The 20,734-nt window shown below is 40.1% G+C and overlaps 1 protein-coding gene across 1 annotated transcript; it reads right to left on the reverse strand.

Moving 5' to 3' along the window:
* Window positions 1-1,776: 1,776 nt before the first annotated feature.
* On the reverse strand, window positions 1,777-17,978 carry TNFRSF11B (TNF receptor superfamily member 11b). The gene is made up of 5 exons (XM_082293219.1): window positions 17,784-17,978; window positions 8,169-8,538; window positions 4,496-4,690; window positions 3,956-4,180; window positions 1,777-2,914 (listed from the first exon to the last, which is right to left on the reverse strand). Exons 1-5 carry the CDS (start codon window positions 17,811-17,813, stop codon window positions 2,526-2,528), a joined length of 1,209 nt encoding a protein of 402 aa, XP_082149345.1. The 5' UTR covers window positions 17,814-17,978; the 3' UTR covers window positions 1,777-2,525.
* Between the last annotated feature and the right edge of the window lie 2,756 nt (window positions 17,979-20,734).

Consider the following 20,734-nt stretch of genomic DNA (forward strand, 5'->3'; position numbering starts at 1 on the left):
AATGTCGTCTGCTCAGGATGTGTTCAAGTCATTCCAGCTTAGTGAAGCTGAATTGATAAATGAGGCACAAACTGACTGAGAAGTGTCTACCTGAGCATGGGCAACTGATTAACTGAATCAGCTTTAAGAGGTATAATTCATTAAGCATGTGTATCTTTAAGTTTAGGGGGAAAAAATCCTATTTTGAAAGGCAGAGGTAATAGTTTAATGCTAAATTTTCCCAGGAAATCCAGTCCAGGCCATACTCTACTGTAGTGAAGCACAGCATGTTCACATGGTAGTTATAGCAAAAACTGTAGGTTCTGGCTCCAAGCACCTTCTTCACTATTGTTATTCCTGAAGGACCACAAACACTGTATTGTTTACAATGAGAGTTACATATAACTGTTTGAAAAATGGAAGTATAAAGGTATAAATTAAAACCCATGTACTAAGAAGCAACTGTGCTTTTCTCTAGAGTGATCTATCTCTGTGAAACATTTTAAAATTATATTTCTACTTGATAATATAACTATACTATCAATTACAAAATTGTTTTATATGTAGACAGGATTCAGATGATATTGTTTACAATGTGTGTGTGATCTTCATTTTGTTGCCAGTAAGATCATTATTCTCACTTTAACACCTAGAACACCCCAAACCTCCACACCTGTCAGAGTCATGGAAACATCTGGTATCTATTTTGCAAATTTGAGACTCTGTTGTTATAATCTTTTAATTATATGTAAACCCACTTTCTGTTGTAGAACTATGTAAATTATCCCAAGTGAATCAACACAAAACTAGGAAATTTTTGTGTGTTCAGCACCATTTCTCAGCTACACCGATAAATGAGATGCTAATAGCATGTGAAATTTAAAAGGGAGTTTATTCCTTTGGATAAAAAGGTGATGTGAGAATTCAGTGAAAAATGAATCCCCAGTATTTTAAATTAGTATGTCCCATTTTTATCCTCTGTATGGAGAGCAATTCTAATGAGCACCTATTGTATTAACCAGAAATCTCTTTCTCATTCTTTGCTTAAGTTCCTCTAATCTGTAGTAGAAGAATATTTGTCATACAAGCCTAAATGCTTATGGATTTCCTTTCCTTACACAATGGAAAAGAATATGTTGAATATTCAAGCTCTGTTCACATGGTTTAAAGAAAAAACCCCAAGACGACAGTCTCTCTCTGAAGCCACCAAAGCCTTTGGTGTGCACTGTGAATGACCACTGGTCCATAAAATTGTGAGCTTTTGATAAGACACTCATCCACTCTCTGTTCTGTTTTTATGGGGCTCAGGGCTTTGTAGGTGCTTCATCCTGTAGCTGAGGGAAAGGGTAAATGACTATTTTTCTTATGTGACCTCTCTGTGTTCCCTTCCTTTAAACACAGTGGCAGTATGTGAGGCTTTCCAAGCCTGTCAGGCCCATGCATCATCTTTCCTCCATGAAATTACAAGCTGTGGTTAGGGCAAAGGTTGTGAGCTCTCCAAGAACATCACTGGGCCAAGAGTGGTGCTGGCCCAAATGTGTCTGTGGAGTTGTAATCAATTGTATCACAACCACCTGGGCCTTTTAGACTGGAACCATTAATACTTTTTTAGCTTCTTCTACATCTTTGCAATGACCGTGAAAATCCAGTGCTCATCAATATTTACATGGTTCACATATTAACTACTAGACCAGAGAGGGAGTAGCAGAGACCCAGGCCCAAGATAAGGTGCAAAATCCACATAGTCTGTCTTTGTAATTAGTTCCTACATCAGAGTCAAGAGTAAAACACCAGTCAAAAAGTAAACTGAAAAATTTAATTGTTTTATAAAATAAGATTATGAAATTCTATATAAAAATCCAGCTTCTTAAATATGGTACATTCACTTCCTCACAGAATATTTAAATATTCAGGTCACTTGAGCTATATTTTCACCGTATTTGAGTTAAAATCATTGGATAAATTAAAACATCCTTACCAAAAGATACCACAACTTATACAAATAATACTAAGCAATAATACATTTTTTTAAATACAAAATGTAAAGAAATTAATAACTCTTAGGGCATGCTACAAAATTTTGCCAGAAAAATATATGGAATCATTTTTGTTTAACTAGAAAATATACAGTGTGCTTTCCATTCCTCTTCCTAAAATTCAGTCTCATACAATTTCCATTTAACTTAATAAATATGTACAACAAAAATGTTTATTCTTTGAAGAATATAAATAGCAAATACTGGAGTAGAGAGCCTGGTCTGGCATTCCTTTCTCATCTAGTGACTGTAGTGGGACTTTTCAACTCTGAATGTGCAAAAATGCAGAATCAGGCTCTTAGTGTTATCACTGGGTTAACAGCTTACACAAAAGTGATTTTTATTAAAGAAAAAATAAACCTTCAAAACCACTGCAGGAGATTTAGAACTATTCCGGTCAGGCATTCCTATAAATAGTAAATAAAAATGTGGCGAAATAATGTTCCAGTTTAATTACTGCTGGCAGTAATTAGAGAAAAATAGTCAGTGGAGAGAGAAACATATCTTGAGCTAGACACATCTTACTTTCACAGATTTAAGTTGGTTCCCTACCATTTCTAAAAAGAGTTTCTGGTATAATCTATACATTGTAAATCTGTGAAGAAACTTAATCACCTTTTTCAGACTTTGGATGGTTCGTTTTGGAAAGTGGTACATTTTCAAGTGCTTCAGTCCATACATTAAACCTGTAATGGTGTCCTGGTCACCATTCTTTATTCTCCACAGATTGAGAAGCTTCAGAACTTGCTCTGTGGGTTGACATAGTTTCATTGTGCGCTCAACATCTTCTTTTCCCACCTTCTTGCCTGGTAAGCTTGCCATCAGCATGCTGAGATGTTCAAAGGTGAGGTTCAGGTGGCCAACATGCTTGAAGACACTGTTTTCACAAAGATTGATATCTATAGAAAGTAAAAAGAGAAGAGAGGTAAGTACAGAACATTACAACTTTACTGTAGCCTGCAGAAAAGCTTCCACAATTCCAAGGTGAGTTTGCTTTCCAAATACCTTTGCTTCAAATAATTCTCTCATCTTTGTTTATTTAGACTTATCTATTTTGTAAAATGTTGTGTGTATGTGACAGGACTCCTAGTATTTGGTTCCAGTGAATGAAAATTTAGCTCATTCTGTTCAGAAATGCCTAGGCAAGCTTTGTTAAAATAATAATTTTGAATTTTGAAGTACTCTATACACTCACAGTCTGACATAAGCATACATACTAAATAGCAGAAGGTTAAAAAACCATTTCTGCAGCATTTTTCAAATCTATTCTGAGTGGACTATATGCCATTCGAACGTGGTGGTTGTTGATGGTGGCTTACATGAAAAGAGTTGGCCTGACTGTTGTAAGAAACCTTGCTATTAACACTGCAGCACTATTTCATCTTTGAAACCTGTCTTGGTAGATTCAGCACAAACAAAGCAGTGAATCAGCATGACAAATAGATACCAGAAGGGAAAAAGAAGGGAAAGCCTGTCTGTGTATTCCTCACTCCCATGTGCCTGCACCCTGTGGATAGATGTCCCAGTCCAAAATATCGACCTCCACTTTATAGAAGACAAATTGCACTCTCAGCTGCAGGCAACCAGCTCCCTCTAACCTCAACTGCTCAAACATTACAGTGGGAAACACTTTCCTCACTTGATCAAAATTCTTCTATGTTGTGCAGTCTCAAAAGGGGACCTTGGTCATGGCACAACACACGCTCCAAAGCGGGCCACAAGTCTGGGAAGAATTCAGTCCTTGACTGATGTGGAGAAGTGGAATTCTGTTCCTGCTTTCCCCCATCTTCTCTATGCTCACTGCATCGATGTATCTCAGTCAGCCCCTGCAGATCCTTCTCCAAGCACAACACATCCCCAGGGGGTATTTGATCCCAAACAGTTTTTAAAATGCTATTCAGAAGGTTGTTTATAATGAACATGCTGTCACAATAAGATACCTTGGATAATCTTCTTGACCATATCCTGTTCTTTGTTTTGCTGCTTCCATATTTTCAAAAGCTGAAAGGTCTGCTCTTGAGGACTGTGCCTTTGTTTAATCCTTTCGATATCTTCTGTGCTAACCTTTGTCCCAGGCAAGCTGTCTGCTAGTATGTTCAGCCACTTAGGTGTGAGATGAGTAGGAACAGCAAACCTGAACATAGCCTCCTCACACAGGGTTACATCTGAAATGAGAAAGAGATGTCAGTTGTTCTGATCTCTTACCTTGACTCAGAAAAAAAAACCAACAAAAAAACCCCAAGAATGATAAGAAAACGTGTTAGTAAAACAGACTAAGAAGTTATCTTTATAGTGCTGTTTCTCTTTCTGCTCGAGTTCTTTTTAGTCTGAACTACAATAGTTAAAATTCTACTATGGCCATCACCATAGCAGGCAAAGAGCTAACAAGCTAGGTATTTTTATTCCAGATTTTGATAAATTAATTTCAATGATAACTAAAGGTATGTTTTCAGAGCATTCTTCTTTAATGTGATACACACCTATTCCACATTTTTGAGGTGTCATATCTGTATTTTCCTGACAGATGTTGTCACGAACCTCATTTCCTTTCAAAGCTATTTTGAAACCCAGGGCACTACAGTTGGTGTGCTTAAGACAGGTTGCTTTGGATGAGGTTTCATTTGAGAAAAATCCTTCTGGACATCTCTCACATACAGTGTCACTCTCAGCGGTTCCTGTGGAAACAGGAAAACAATGCATTCAATTATGTATAACCTCAACTGTGGAAAAAAAATTTAAAAGAATACAGAAAGCAAGGAAAGCATTCCTCTAAACCGTCATGCTTCTGTTTTTTATGTTTGCGATCTACTAAGGAATCACTTAAAAAAAAAAAGACAGAAGATGCCTAAAGAGAATTATGTTCCTGCTGGTGTAATACAGTAAATAGTACTCTTAAATATGCTTGTTACCAAGTTTAAAATCAGTGATCACTGATTAAATCAGTAATTTAGTAAAGTAATATCTTTAAAACCTCAATTACTTGAATCTGTTCAGACATTACACTATGTCTGATCTTCATCCTTCAACTGTACAAATATTCTGTAAAGCAATTAAATGGCAAAAAAAATTGTTCTGAATTTCACTCTGCAATAACTGCCCAGAACCTTACTTGAATTACTTCAGTTCTAGATAAAAATACAACCCAACTAAATATCAACTAAAGACAACAATTTTGAAATTCTTTTGAGGTTTGAATTAAGTACTATTAAAAGCAAAGAAAGCAGAGTAACCAATGTAACAAAAGTATTTAATAGACATACATGTTTTGCTTGGTGATTTATAATGCATATTTTTACTTCAGAACTAAATATATGATACAACAACAGAATGACAACATATGGTTCTAGCACATTTACAAAGAGGAAGAAAACTAATCCATGAAATCTGAAACTATGCAGTCTAACCACTAGTGTCAGGAAAGTAACAGCACCAATAACTGCTGTATATTCACTCCTAATTCATCCTTATTCATCCAACATTTAACAAGTGCCTGACGTTTGGTATCTAATAGTGCATTAATGAACATGAACTTAAGCACGTGCTTAAAATTTATTCAAAATAATTGGAAACTATACTTGAATTAAGAAAATACCTCCATCTAGTGTATTTTTAAAGTATTTACATGTGGATGATTATTTTAATGTTAGCTTTTAAGTAATATTCTATTTATTTTGGGAAATCCTTAGAGAAAAAGAGTATGAATCTCAGGTTTTGAATCAGCTGTGAAATAAAGAATAGTGCTTGCATACAACCTGACTTAGCACTTCATCAGACAACGAGTGAAAACAAAGGAGTTTATAGTTGCCAGAGACCCTGTATGTTGCCAACCAGCTCCCAAATCCTGTGCTTTCTGCAGCCACAGCGTTGCCCTTGCGCAATGTGCACTGCCTGCAGTTATGGGCTGGACAAAGCTCCAGCCAGCACCTGCACCGCGCGGGCAGCCATCGGCTGTCCTGAATCAGCTGGATTTTAGCAACTTTCCCTGCTACAGACAGGATGCTGTTGTGTTCTGGCAGCAAGGAAGTGGAAGAAATGAGTGTTCCTGCAAATGGTGCATCGTTCTGCTCAGAGCTTCCTGCCTAATCTTTGCAGCACAAGAGAGGAATAAACCGGGTAATCCATCAGGGTTCTCATCGCTGAGCATAAAGTCACCCTCCAGCTCTGCCAGGTTCTTCGGTGTTTACCTCGCCGCTCTTGTTCAGGGCACAAACTGCCGCTGTCTGCCTGCCCCTCTGCCACTCCCTCCAACTCGCTTGGAATCCCCCATTCTTCCCAGGGAAACGGCAGCCGCCACCGGGGAGACAGAGCTGCCTCGCAGCAGTGCTGCTTCCCCGGTACAGTGATACCCTGCCTCGCACAGGGCCGGCCGTGGCAGAAAGGAACAAAGCCTTAATCTGCACTCACAAAAGGGGATTACAAAAGCAAGGTGATATCCCAGTGTAATCGTGGACAACTGGCACCGGGGAAACAGATTTCTAATGCTTTAAGCCTTAAATGAGGCACTGGATCACACCACCTCCCTGTGTGGGAGTGAAATCATATTTTTCTACTCTTAGGTTTTATTCATCTGAATTTGCATCATTACAAAGTTCAGGGCTATCATATGGCAGAAGGCAGTAACACAGTGCAGTACATGCTTATTAAATTCTTAATTGCTGCCTCACCTCAAAAACTGACTATTGACATAGGGGGAAGCAATTATTTTTACAATGTTTTCATTCCTTGTTTAAGGTCTGCTTGGGTTCAGCTGGTTCAATCTGATGGTCTTTTGGAAACCAATTTTTCAAGATATTACAAAATTCAACATTTTATCTTTAAAAGTTTGCTTCATTCTGAGCTGAAGGATTGAAATTTGTCTGCCACATTTCCTTGTGCTCACAGGGATGCAGCAGGCTGGTTGCTCAGACAATTTATACTTTGTTCACCTCCCAAACAGTCTTTCTGAGAACTTTGTTTCTGGCCCCTTTTGACTTGTTGCTGAGATACAGTGGAACCTCATTAACCCAAGTCCCTGGGTATAATAGTTTAGGTTAATGAAGGTTTACAATATGGAAATGGGGTAGCTGCCAGTGGAAATGCTTAACAGTGGAAGGGCATCAGGATAATGCTTCATCAACCAATTACTCAAGGACTAGTGAGCAGCTACAGCAGTGACATTTCTCCTTACATCAAAGTTGCTCTCCAATCAGAGGTTCATAACACAGAAAAGGGCTTCCAGCCTGTCATTCAGCTCAGCTCTAAAATGTAGAGGCGAGCCCTAGTGTTTCTCACTGCAGGTACATCATTCCTAGGGAAATCATTCAGTAGGCCGGAGACGGGTTGCCTGTGGGTGTCTGAGACGCTTTGATTTTCTGCATTTCCTTCCTCAGTGCTCCTCTCCAGACAGTGATCAAGCTCTGATACAATGACAGTTTACAATTCTTTCAGGCTGTGTTAAATACTGGAGCTAAACTGGGCCATGACATTTACCAAACAATAAATGATGTATTTTGTTTTGAGGGAAGAACATATTATTGGTTTAACAATTTATGTTGTCTTAAATGAAGAATACACTCCACTGAAAAGTGCTGCTTTGCTCTATATCCCCATCAGACATTCAGCGCTGTGCCAGCCTGCTTGACAAAGAAATGGTTGTTTGCTTGATAATAGTAACAGTTTCCCTAAGAATTCCACTTAGGATGGTGATAATTAATTATTACCACATATTGCAGTGATGCTAGAGCTATATTAATGTTGTTATAATTATACACTTGGTGTCAAATGTAGTGCTCCTGGTGTTTGTCAAGATACACAGTTGCTTGAAACAGCAGATTTCAAAACGAAAAACATTATTTATCACACACAAACACTACATGCCAGATAATGTTCCTTTAAAAGACGCAATCCATCATGTTTCTCATTAGAGTGCAATTTGCTACATTTGCTACTGCCATTAAGTTATATATTACAGCAGGAGCAGGGTATTCCACTGAGAAACCTTCATTTGGCTACAGCCCAAATGATGCAGACTAGAACAGGTTCAATTGGCTTTACAATTTACTGTCCTGCAATTTCATCTGGACAAGCCTCTTTTCTAATCTTGTAACCGCCATGAATCGCGGACGTGCGGCAGGGCTCTAATTCAGTCCGTGCCTATGGAGGAGCAGCACCCACCTGCCTGTGCAACACCGAACCCGGGCGGACACTCCGTGTGCCTCAAGCAGAACTCCAGCTCCAGGTACCTGCCCTTGACGCACTCGCAGACGCGGTTCTGCGTGCTGGAGCACTCCTGCCTGACGAACTGCAGCTCCTTGCACACGGTGCTGCAGTACTGGCACTCCTCGTGGCTGTTCCACTCGTCGGCGTAGTACTGAGCCGGGCACGGGGCGCACTGCGTCGGGCTGCTGGCGCTGCAGTGCTGCTTCACGTAGCTCCCAGGAGGACACTGGTCACACAGCAGCTGGCGAGATGTTCCTGGGTCGTAATGGAGATACTTAGGGGGAGAGTCATCCTGGATGGTCCACTTAACAGAAATGTCCAAGAGCTAGTGACAGGAAAATAAAACATCACTTCCTTTTAGTTCCGGGGAGCACCACGATCAAAAAGAAACCTGCACTTTAATGAGTTTATGAGTCTACTCATGTCACTATCCTCAAACAAATATTTGCGTTAGAAATTGCCAAGATACTGGCCAGATTCCAGACTCTCCCATGTCTATCTTAGAATGGGAAAGTTTTAGGATTTTATCTAGCAAATCTTCCCAACCTAAGTGATTCCTTGTTCTTCCAGAGATGTAGATCCTATTCTTCTCCCATTTACACCCTTTTAATATCACTGGGCAATGGCCTTTTACTGCCTGGCACCAGAGAATTTATCTGATGCACAGTCAGTGTGGGGATTATGCACCCCTGTGTTCTTGAGTACCTCAGATGCAAAAGAAATTGTGCCCGAGCATATGAATCTGACCAGTGTACTACACCATCACCACACCTTTAAAGGTGATTCCTCACACTATTTTGCTTACACTATTTTTTTACCAGGAATTAATGGCTAGAACAATAGAGGTTACTTTTTAATGCTTTCCACTTAATTTTTCACTGATAGGCAGCAGGTCTTGGGATGCAATGTGGCAGCTACATCAAAGGGGAAGACACAGCTGGAGACAGAGGCAGAGAATGACGCAGGTTATGAAGGGCACATTAAGTACTTAATTGCATGAGCTGGAAGAGACCAGGCCAATGCTTTCATTTCCTACCTAAAACCACAGGCTCACAGCTGTTGTGAGAATCTGGTTCTGTACCGGTATATGCAATGACAGCGACAGTCCTCCTGCTTCCTACAACAGCCTGCTTTGCTGGTGTGATTTGGGACCTAGTGATCGGAGACACCCTGCCCTGCTGCAGAGACAACCTCCATATCCCTTTGTTCTGGTCTTATAATTGAAAATTTGGTTCTGTGATTCCACCGGTCTACCACAAAAATAACTCTCGAGAACCACCCTGATCCCCACAGGCTCTGCCAACAGCAGACCCCTCCTCACTGATAACCCAGCTCTGTCCCAGCACTGTATGCATCTGCCACTTCTCTTCCAAAACTTGTACATTTTATAAAGATGAAGTAAACTGGCTCTGACTTAAGATGTTTTTCTTAAGTGTATCAAATCAAATTATAGATCTAATGGACTTATCTGTGTTGCTATTTTAATCCCCCTCAGCTAATACAGAGTTGCCAATTCAATTTCAAAAATGTATTTCTTCTTTTCCAAATGTCCCCAAAGTATAAGTGGAATTAACTTTTTTTTTTTTTAAACTCTGTATTTCCTTGAGATGCTTCATTTAAGGGCCTCACTTCTGCCACATCATGGCACTTCTAAAGCCATAGTCTTATTAAGTTTGGAAAGGACAATTCAAAATTTCATCTGCATTAACACAAGTCACAATAAACAACTTAGGTGCTTAACTTGGGAACTCTTATTGCTTAAGCAAATACTCTTAAATGCATTCTCCTGTTGCCTGTCTATGAATCCACTTTTCATACAGCTATAGTTAGGCTGAGGAATGAAATGCAGATAGTATGGATATTCCCTACAGCCTCTTGTAGCTACCTTTGACTAAGTCTGATAACTTATCCAATCTGTGATTTCTAGAGGTGGAGATCTCACTTTTCTTGTGGTCTCAATGCACAATACCTTTCATTGTGAGAAATTCCTTATTAGTCTTTGAAGTTTGATGAGCAACTCCATTTTCCTTAAATGACTGGATCTGGTTCATGTGGTCTATTTAACAAAGAGGGCGCAGCACATTTTTTAATAGTGAGTGGCTTTACATTGAGGAAAAATGCCCCCACCCTTGGTAAATCTACAGCTATGACTCTAGTAATAAGGAAGTCCTGGTAATCTCATTAATTGTTGATGTGAACAGTAAAGTTTTCTTCTATAGTTTTAATTCAGTAATAGATAATACAATTACTAGCATCCTAGAGTCCAAGACTTGCATGGACACATGTGCTCCCCTCACAAAACATATCTGACTACAATCTGTGGCACAGGCACTACAAGGACAAGAATCAACCCACACTTCATGCAGGTTTCTGTGGAAACCCAAGACAATTCCCAACAGAGTTAGAAGTGTGACACTGTGAAAATTATTAGGGACAGCAACCAGTCATATGGGCAGTACATCCTCATGCAGAAACACCAGTATTCCTGCTCTGCAGTGCACAGCTCCTAACAAACCCAAAGCTGTCACTGCACTATAATCTGCTCGTCTGGGTTGTGCCTCTGCCCTTGGTGACACATTTTCATGTGACAAACAGGTAGGTGAATCATTTCATGACTTTTAACTGTACTCTGCAACACGTAGGAGCAAGAACAACAAGATTTTATCTGTGTTCCTTACTCAACTATTTACAATGGAAACCATGTATGAGGCAAGTAAAGAGCTTTGCTGCAGGGGATGATTCAGCATTAAAATTAATTAGAATTCAACAATCAGAGTATGAAAGCATAGGGGTTTGTAGGGGAAAATGGAGATGCTTCCTAAAGAACCTACAGCTGTGGAAACAAGCCAATAAAAATTGAAAACATTTCAACACAATTTTAAAAATTGAGCAAAACAATACTTGAACACTATGTGTGTGAGATATGCAGAGTTTTGTCTTTGGAAGAACCAATAACTCTGAACTAATAATGACAACCAGAATGTTATTAATCTAAATGAGCATAACCAAACCCCATATTAATAGGATTAATACATCAGCATCACTAAAATCAGTCTTCCCATTTGATTTTTTTCTTTGTGCTTTTAAAACAAAAGCACATCACACTTGTTTTCCCTTTTTTTCCCAGAAACACAAATTACATAGCTGCAGTAATCTGTTGATCAGTGGCTGAGCCACACGTATGCAGGATCCAACTATTTTATTTAGTGAAAAATTATGACATAAAGATTCTTCAGTCAAACTAAAGATATAAATGCAATCAGTATCTCAGGATTTTACCAGAACATTTTATATATCATTTTCAACATAGAGCTAGATTATCATTACTGCTACTGTTTGACTACTATGAGCTTATTAGCACAGTGAGCTGTACAACTTACTGCCACAGGACATTGTAAACTGTCAAGTTCATGATGTTACCTGACATAGTAATAGATGAAAATCATAAAGGACTATTAAACATAAACGTCACCTTCTAATCAAGAAATCCCAAGCTAAAAATTGCTTGAGTCTGAGGACTGTTTTGGAAAAATAGTGATATTTTTCTGTCTTTTTCTTCCATGTCTTCTATGCATCAGGTGTTGACCACTGCCATAGACAGCCCATTTTAGGGCTTTTTGTTTCAGGATTTTTTTTTAGACCAAATACAGCCATTAGTACGTTGCTAAGTACATTTCTAGACCTCAATCCCCAATACCACACTTCATAAGACTACTGTAAGTTACTTGATAATACTTAAAAAAAAAATCTGCAAAATTGTCTTCTATGCAGTCTGAAAACACGTAGCACACCGGAGTACTCTGAATATTGATATGCAACCTGCAAATCAGAAGTTAGCTTTAAACCTACATCAAGTGCCAAAGTAAAAGCAATCTATTTCTCAGATGTTTTGCAAAAATTCAGTAGTAATGGTGGAAGATAATGAAATAAAATTTTCACTAGTTTTACTGCAGCAACTTGGCACAAACAGAATGAAGAGACTCTTTTTGTCCCCCAGTTCACAGAATAAGCTGGAGGGGAACATCACTAAATTGTCCTTTCTCCTGGCCTAACACACCCTGAGTTTGTGCTTACATTAGGAATTTGCATCACCTGTTACAGCAGATTTGCTGAGCAAAACAGATGGTGCTGCACACCTGACATCCACATTATGTAATATTCTGAGGGGATATTTTAGACTAACTTCAATCTGCTCTCATGGACAAGCATGCATTAGTGGTTACAGTGCATCTGGTGTGTCTCTGGGGTCCATCTCTGGATTTACTTTCATCAGGCCAGTTTACTTTGGTAAATCCACTTTGTGCACTCCAGGGCTGCTCTGATGTGGAAACTTAAATACGGTAAATAAGGATGATCAGGAGAGGCCCTTCAAAAGGATGTTCCTAAGACAAATTAAAATGGTATTTAAATGAATTTTATGTCATTCCTGACATTTCCTCTCCTAAACTATGCTATGACCAACTTGATAGCAGATTCTTAGCTACATAAAACCTCTGATTTATCTGAATGCCCATATTTAAAGGTGGTCTACATACGAAGCACCTGAATCTCTTCTGTAAGAAACAGCACTATTTGAGCATAGGAAAATGCCATAATCAGAACTTACTAGTTTTCAACAATGGTCTCCCCAAAAGCTTCATAGAAAGCAAGATTTCTTCCATAATCATGCTGGCACTGGCCTGTTTTGCTCTTGCTGGAAAAGGTGTCATGTGCTAGTTTGGAAGAAGGAAGAAACTACAAGTCTGGCTTCAGTTGACGGGAATCAGAAGTAGGGACAATGAAAATGTTCATCCTATAACCCTTAAGAAACCAGAGCTGGCATCCACCAGTGCCGCACATGGCCAAATTAATGGATTTGTCATTCAGAAGATTGTGTAAAGTTCTGTTCATCTGTGTTTAGGAAAGGTTAATTCACTGGGAAGCGATACAGAGAAAGTTTAGAAGGAAATTGGGAGCTTCTTCTTGGAGAGGATCTGGACTTGTTCAATAGCTTGGCAAGTCATAACAGAAGCTATGGATTCAGTACAGGTAGACAGTGACCTCAGAGAGAAGAACTTTCTCTGTTAAAGGGTAATGCTGGCAAATGAAAAGGGGATTCTCTCATCAGAAGAAGATTGGGAACAGCCTTTCACTGAGAAGCAGGTGCAAGAAATGTACCTTAAATATAGCTCTCAATGCCTCTCTGAAGGTAGATATGACATTTGGTTTCCTGGAAGAGATGGAGAAGGGACTAAAAAAAGATCCAGGCAGCTTCTTTCATTTTTAAACCCTCAGCCAATCCTTTATATCCCAACACTGAGGGAAGCCAATAATGCTCAGTATGTTTTTCATCTCAACAAATTAATTTTTAGTCAGATACATTTTTTTCTAGGGGTAATGAAATGCAAGGCTCAATTTAAAAAAAACCTCCTAAACGTTAGAGGGTTTTTTTGTTCTATGAATATGAAATGCTATCAGTAATAAAATAGTTACAGCAAAAGAAAACCTAGTATCACTAACTACATCTAACAACCTATTGTGTGAAATTGAGTTCTAGTGTCATGGGCTCAGTTCTGAAAGGACTGAAGAACTCAATCTTCATCCATCTCCCTGGGGAAAATCCTGGGCACCTCTCAGGATGCCTGTCTCAGTGTGAGAAATTGGGATGAACTGTAAATATTGGAAAGTAAGTCTAGTGTAAGTCAGTGTGATGCAAGTAAATACTGAGAACTTATTCAAGATGAAGTACCCAAGGTTAGAAAGCAGTTCTTTCATTGTGTCACTCAGCACATTAGGCCTGAAGCTATATTTCTCCATACCATCCTTATGTCAGCATACACAATGCTAACATAAAAGGCCTGTGCAGTCCATTTATTTGAGTCTTAGAAGATGCTTTTGAAAGAGAAATAATGTGATTGTAAAATTTCATTTCAGATACTGGGCATAAAAAAATACACGCCCTTTTCTTTCATCTTTAAATGTAAGGCAAAGAGCTGCTTGCTTTCTCTTGTTGAATTAAAATGAACTAGAAGACAAAGCACATGAAGTAAAAATCCTTCAAGCATCATCCCTTTAAATCACTGCTTTGTGGCAGAAAAGAAAGTGGCTTTTCAGCATATGAAAATATTATTATATAGCTTGGCTTTGTGGTTTTGGGTTGTAGACCAAAGGAGAATGTTTAATTTGCTGAGAAAGATAAATCTGTTTCTGTTTTGCATTCTGCAAGTATTCCAAAGCATATTTTCTTGTGTGATAAATAATCTTTCAAGACATCTGTCAGATTGCTCCCAGTGTTTGCATTGGGTTCAAAGTAAAACCTCATAACTCTCCTACTTTGTCTTCTACACAAAGTATTTGGACAAAGCTAAGGCAGGAGGCCTTCACACATCCTCAGCCCTCAGGTAGAATTCCTCACTGAAATCATGCTCAGGCCCAGAGAAATCCCACTGGCAAAATATTACTGGATGATATTATAGCACTGGATGAAATTATCAAGGTCCTCCTCATCAACAGCTTGTGTCTCAGATCCAGTATGTGACAATGCTGTGCTGGATCAGGTCCACGTCCACCTACTGAAAATAACCATTGTAAAATATTTGTCATCCTGGGAGAAATTACTCCCATCCAGCTCTCATCCTTCTTATCTTGCTGTTCTGGAGGCCCATGCAGTCACCAGATTTAACCTCTTTGGGCCAGCAGCTCTGCAGCACTGATGAACCATGGATTGCTGCAGGCTCACAAGAGTGCTGCCCAGACAAAGGACCTTTCTGCAGACCACAGTCGAGTGCCAGGTACACAGTGAAAGCTAACATGGAGTCATTTTCACTGGTTTGAGTTCAGCTTATAAAGCTCTTCCACCATTCTGCTTCACTGTAATCCACTCACTTTGGATATAACAGAACCTACTTTTGTTTGGAAGACACTTCATAAAGTGAAGGCTGCTCTTCTACATAAGGAATGCAACTGGTGACTCTCCTGAGTGACCCGTATTGAAAACTGAGGCTATGAAACACTGTCTTCATTTCTCTACCAGTAAAGCAATGTGTCAAAAAGTCAAGTCTTGTAGAGACTTTTTGAGGCACCATTAGTTGTCATTCACAAAGCAATTTAGGGGTCGAAACTACTGTTTCATTTTCAGTGGTAGGAAAATGAAATTCAGCTGAAAAGCAGTTTTACATCTTATCAAACAAGTGCTAAATTGAAAGTCTTCATTTATATGAGTTACATTTGCCTTGAAGCTTGTAGAGGGTGAAAGCAGGAAAAACTAACCGGATACTCTCCAAAATACAAGTCTTACATTTTGGAACATTATTCACCAGAGTGACAGCAAGATTTAGAGCTAACCCAAAGCTGGGGTGCTCCCACAGTGACTACAGTCTCCCTTTGCACTAACATAATTTCTAACAGCTGACTGCTAGCTAGAGAATGTATGTCCAGTACTATGTGCAAACAGGTGTTTTTACAGAAGGAAAAAAACTAAGTTTTCCATGAGATTGAACAGTGGGTGTTGCTTCAATTTCGACAATATTTTTTAAAATTCTTCTGGTAACCTTAGTGTTTTATTTTTAACCAAGACACATGCAGACAGAAAGAAAGTCAGACAGAAAGATAACTCCTACCCTCGCGGGCTGCAAAGCCACTGCTGCCTACACACAGCAAACCCAACAGGCAAGCCAGAAAAAGAATGTCACATGTGCCCAGAGATCCAAAATAGAGAAAGGTCAAGTATAAGGGTCAAGATAGTTACATGACAAGTAATGAGATTCAGCTCTGGGGAACTTCTTTCCATTCAGACCAATTTCATAATTTTTGTAAGCAGCTTTAGTGTTCCAAGCAAACAACACAAACATGAGTGCACCAGGTAATCCTTCTGAAACCTTAGCAAAGAGGCCAAGGTTCTCATCATGCTCCAAAAGTCTTTTTAGATACAATGTCTCCAAACTAGGTTTGGAGGTGTGTGAGCCAAACAAACACAACTTTGAACAACAGTTGTGCCTCCTAAAAGGGTTCTTATAAAACAGGTACTAAAGCTACTCTTCTGAGCTCTAGCACATCTGATAGTACTTGAACTTCACTAATTTTACTTAAATGTCACAATAATTTAAAATAAATTGCATAATAATAATAGTAACAATGCAGTTGAATGATTAAGCTCTTTGTTATCTACTGCCACTGATGTGTTTCAGCTCCAAGACTCATCTGTCAGAGGATTAAGCTGAACTTCACCAAATGCTATTACTTTATGGGAGAACATGAATAGGCACATTGCATTTAATCAAGATCAAAATCCTGATGTGATTATTTTATGACAGCCACAGATAAGAAGGCAAGTTGATAACTAGATATTGCTGAAATTCCCAGATTAACTTCCTGTGATTTCATACTGAAAAAGCAGGCACAACATCGGACATGAAATGAAAAAGTTGTCCTGCATTTCAATCTGCCGACCACAAGCCTGACAGATTTTTCTTCCCTTGCACCATTAATTGCTTCGGGTTTGTTTCTCAAAAAGCTCTTTCAGAAAGTTGTACAGAGAATAATAAACATGCATTACTCATCAGATCCTGGAAATCTCGTTGCATTTATAAAAAGCTTTCAGAATAAATGGATCTCAGTTCTAATGCTCTGCCACAACATTAATGCCAATGTACTCACCAAAACAACCCAGAAGCAAGTTATTCAGCCTGCTCTGAATATTATTTTTAATGTTTTTCTTTGAAAGTTTCCTTATGCAAAAGATGAATAGCCTCCAAATAGATGTTACACAGGATCTGTCTGTAAGCAGGTTTTAATTAAACTGAACTCATATACAATTCCATATGACTAAATGGATTAAATAACATTTTGAAAGATTTACTGCACTGCTAACATCTCTAAATTTGCACCTGGAAGCATCTTACTAAATCACCAAGTAAACAAAAACTTTTTAAAGCAGGGGCTTATACCAGATTTAATAACACAACTTTTTCTCTAATAGCTACTGGCACAGCTACTAATTCATCACTTTCTTGCATATGAGGCTGAATTTTCTAAGCCAAGACAAGAACCACACACTTGTGGGGTTTTTTTTTGTGGAGTTCACAGTGGTTTTCCTGGGTAAAAAAGCCAGCCCAGTATCTGAGATACCAAGAGTACCACTGCAGCAGAGATTAGAGGCAGGCAGGGATGGAGCTTTTGTAAATCAGAAACAAACATTCCAGCCTACAGTTTCTAAATTCATTACTCGATACAGGGTTTTGCTTCAGACCAATAGGATGAGGCCTTACAAAAGGAGGGAGGAAGACAGAATAAAAGCAAAAGGAAAGCAAATCATGCCACTACCTTGAAAATGGGATGAAAATCCCTGCTGTCTCCCTGCAGCTGGAAATGTCCATCACATTCCAAACTCACCAGGAAAGTTGGGAGAGATGAAACAAAAAGGGTTTACCAAGAAAATGGAGAGAAGGCAAAGCAACCCACAAACAAAAAAAACAAACAATGCCCCCCCAAAACCCAAAACAAAAACCCCAGAAGAAAAGCCGTGTCTCTCCAGCCTGATGTCTGAAGCTGCAATGCATCCTAGAGCCTATCTACCTCTCCGAAGGGACTCACCACAAGCGTGCAGCACAGGAACTTGTTCATTGTGGTCGGTGGAAGAAACCTCAGCGCGCTGGGAATCAGGCAGAGAGTCAGCGCCAGGCTCCAGCAGCTGCTTACATCCCCAACATTAAAGACACGATATATATATAGTCCCGGTGTAACAGGAAGCTTGGGCTCAGCTTTGATCACACATTCCCTGCCATGACCAAACTTTTCTTTCGAGCACTCCCCCTCACCTCCCCCAACCCACCCTCCCCCCCCCCCCCCTTTTTTTTTTTTTTTAAGGAACCTGTAAAACTGGGTGACTTAATGGAACCCTTTGAGCGCCGTAACCACAGACTGGAAAATGCAGGAGGGAGTGTCAGGGGCTGGCCAGGGGAGGGTTTAATTGCTCTCTGTCTGGCTGTCTGGCTGAGCCGCCCTGCGCTCCCCTCAGCGGCGGGGCCGGAGGGGAGACTCCGGTTCCTTGGCTCGGCTCCCTGGGGGCTCCCAGCAGCGGGGCTGGCTGGAAGCAAAGGCCAGGGCGGGGAAGCTGAGGAGAAGGAGCGTCCCCGCTCGCTCCCCTTCCCTGCTGAGGCAGGAATGCGAGGGACGGCGCCCGCCTCTCGCCGAGGCTGCCCGAGCGCCGCCGGCCTGCTCCGGCCCCGGGGAGAGGCTCGGGGGAGCGGCGACACGGGGCCTCTGCTGTGATTTGCCAGCGACAGTCGTGCCTTCAGCATGCTCCTGCCCACAGGAGAAGCCCCACTCAGGGGGCTGTTCTTCCTTCCCCCCAGTTTAAGTTAGAAAAGGGCATTTTTCTAAAGCTGAAAGGACCAAACCCTGCTGTTCGTGCCTCCCGGGAGTGCTCCGAGGGCTCCATGGAAGCCCCGGGGAACCTGTGTGTGTGTCAGGTGTGGAGCAGAGGAAAAGTGCAGAGAAAGGATTTCTTCTCCCAACCTGCAGATAGCCATAAAGGATTATGGGAGCCTGTGGGATCCTGGGGTAGAAGCCAAACCTAGATGTGCCTCCAGATTTCACAGATGGTTTTCTCTCCCTTTTCACAGGCCAGACCAAAACCTCAGGTCTGGATACACCAGCTCTTGAGCATTTGAAACTGGGGCCCCTGTTGGCACTGGGCTGTGCAGTTTTGCCCCTTTGAGTCACAAGGCTGAGCAGGATTGGCAAAAGAGTGAGGTGGAAAAAGCCTGCATATTTTTTCATAAAAATTCAGCTACACTGTCTGGAAGCCATAATCTTCAAGGACAGCCTCACACATGCTTCCTTACAAATCCGTAACCATTTGAACATGCATCAAGCATAACCTAAGATTAAAACAGATGCTGGTTACACTTGTCACGATAATAAAAGTTCAAGACACTTGAATTAGTAGTAAGTTCTCCATAAGAAGTGATGTGCAAACTGTCACAGAAACCCTGCCACCCGAGGGAACATAGCTGACATCTGTTGGGAAGCAGTCACCCCTTGATTGTATCTGGAATGGATGATGCAAGTGTTCCTGTAACCTTTTCAGAAATTTTAAGTATTTTAGCATACATTTGAACATACTGCCAGATAAAAGCACAGTAGTGCCAATAAACAAATTCTACCTGTATGTTCCCGCATTTTCATTGCGGGGCAAGGGGAAGGACTGTTCCTGACATGGATGTCTTTGTGCATCTCAGGGTAGCTATGTGTGAGTATGGTATTCTCCACAGAGGGAACAACTTCCAGTGTCAACCATAATGCTACAGCAATTCCATCAGCAGAAGTTCTTAAGTTCTTAAGCAGAAGTTTAAACTAAACTACTTTTATCCTGTCAAAGGCCAGGAGCTGGACCTGGCAATGTGTCTCTTCTGATTGGAAGTGACTCCAGTGTCAAGTCAGGAGTTCCTGGGAGGTAGGTGAGGCTGATTGCTTCCATCTCAGATACAGCAGAAAGAAAAGCACCAAACCCATAGCAAGCTCCCCATGGTTAATTAGTACTGTTAACTGAATTTCAATGGGCTTTGGATGGAGCTTATATCTTCTCATGGCTGGTACCAGCCATAAATGCCCAACAGCTGGCTCTGTAGAGAAATAAAAGTACAGATAATAAGCCTATTTCAACAGGTTAATGTGTATGGACAATAGTGTTCATATCAGAATTTTCTAGAGAGGGAAATATTTTATGCAATTAGCCAGACCAGAAAACAAATCAAAAGCCATTAAAATTCTTCAGCTGAAAATGGTGCTATTGTTAAGAAGTGGCATCTTCTTCAACACAACTATTTTGTGTATATTTTTGTTCAGAGTTAGATATGCTGATTTCTCTGAAAAGATGTTCTTCATCCCTAAGCAGTGAAAAAAACAGACAGAGGTTAATGAGAAGAAAACAGATCCTCCTCAAGCTCATTCAACTAAATGGAAAGGGGTCAAGGTGTATCTGTTTCAATGACAATTGCAGGTTTGGAGAGCTGCTAAGGAGACCATCATCTTAACCATACATGAACATGAAAGTTTCAACTATCTAATCTCATTGGAGTCTACAGAGCTAGCTGTGGATGTTAGGAGAGAACTTGTACTTAGCATGTTTGATCCTGAAATCACATACACAATAAATACAGGATCCCACACTGCCATTTTCCGTGTCACTTTCCAAAGAAGAACTGTGCTTTAACAAGGTTAAACTATAGTTTGAGTGTTTTCACAAGTGTTTTACAATGTTGCCACTTTGCCTTTGGGAATTAGTTAAGATGTGCTTTTGCAGAGCATAGAATCATAGGACAAGGCAGTAAACCCTGTAATAAACACTGTAATAAACACTTGTCCATGCTACAACCAAGTTGTCCTCAGCAGTGTTTAAAAGAACTACATTTGTGACTACATGACATAACAGAGAAGGGACACAGCCTGAAAATATTTTTTAAAAGTTAAGTGCCTTAAAGTATTCATTATTCATAGTATAGTTTACAAAATGTCATAGGAAAAGAAACTAAAAAATCAGG

Source organism: Coloeus monedula (genome assembly GCF_965178545.1).
Source record: "Coloeus monedula genome assembly, chromosome: 1".
NCBI classification, from domain to species: Eukaryota; Metazoa; Chordata; class Aves; order Passeriformes; family Corvidae; genus Coloeus; species Coloeus monedula.

What these genes read in the sequence shown, in the direction of transcription:
- TNFRSF11B (XM_082293219.1), bottom strand. Translation starts at nt 17,813, where the DNA reads ATGAACAAGTTCCTGTGCTGCACGCTTGTG. An exon ending in GTTCGGTGTTGCACAGGCAG is followed by an intron (nt 4,691 to 8,168) that starts GTGGGTGCTGCT and finishes CTGTTTCCACAG; the next exon opens with GAACCGCTGAGAGTGACACT. An exon ending in ACCTCAAAAATGTGGAATAG is followed by an intron (nt 4,181 to 4,495) that starts GTGTGTATCACA and finishes TTCTCATTTCAG; the next exon opens with ATGTAACCCTGTGTGAGGAG.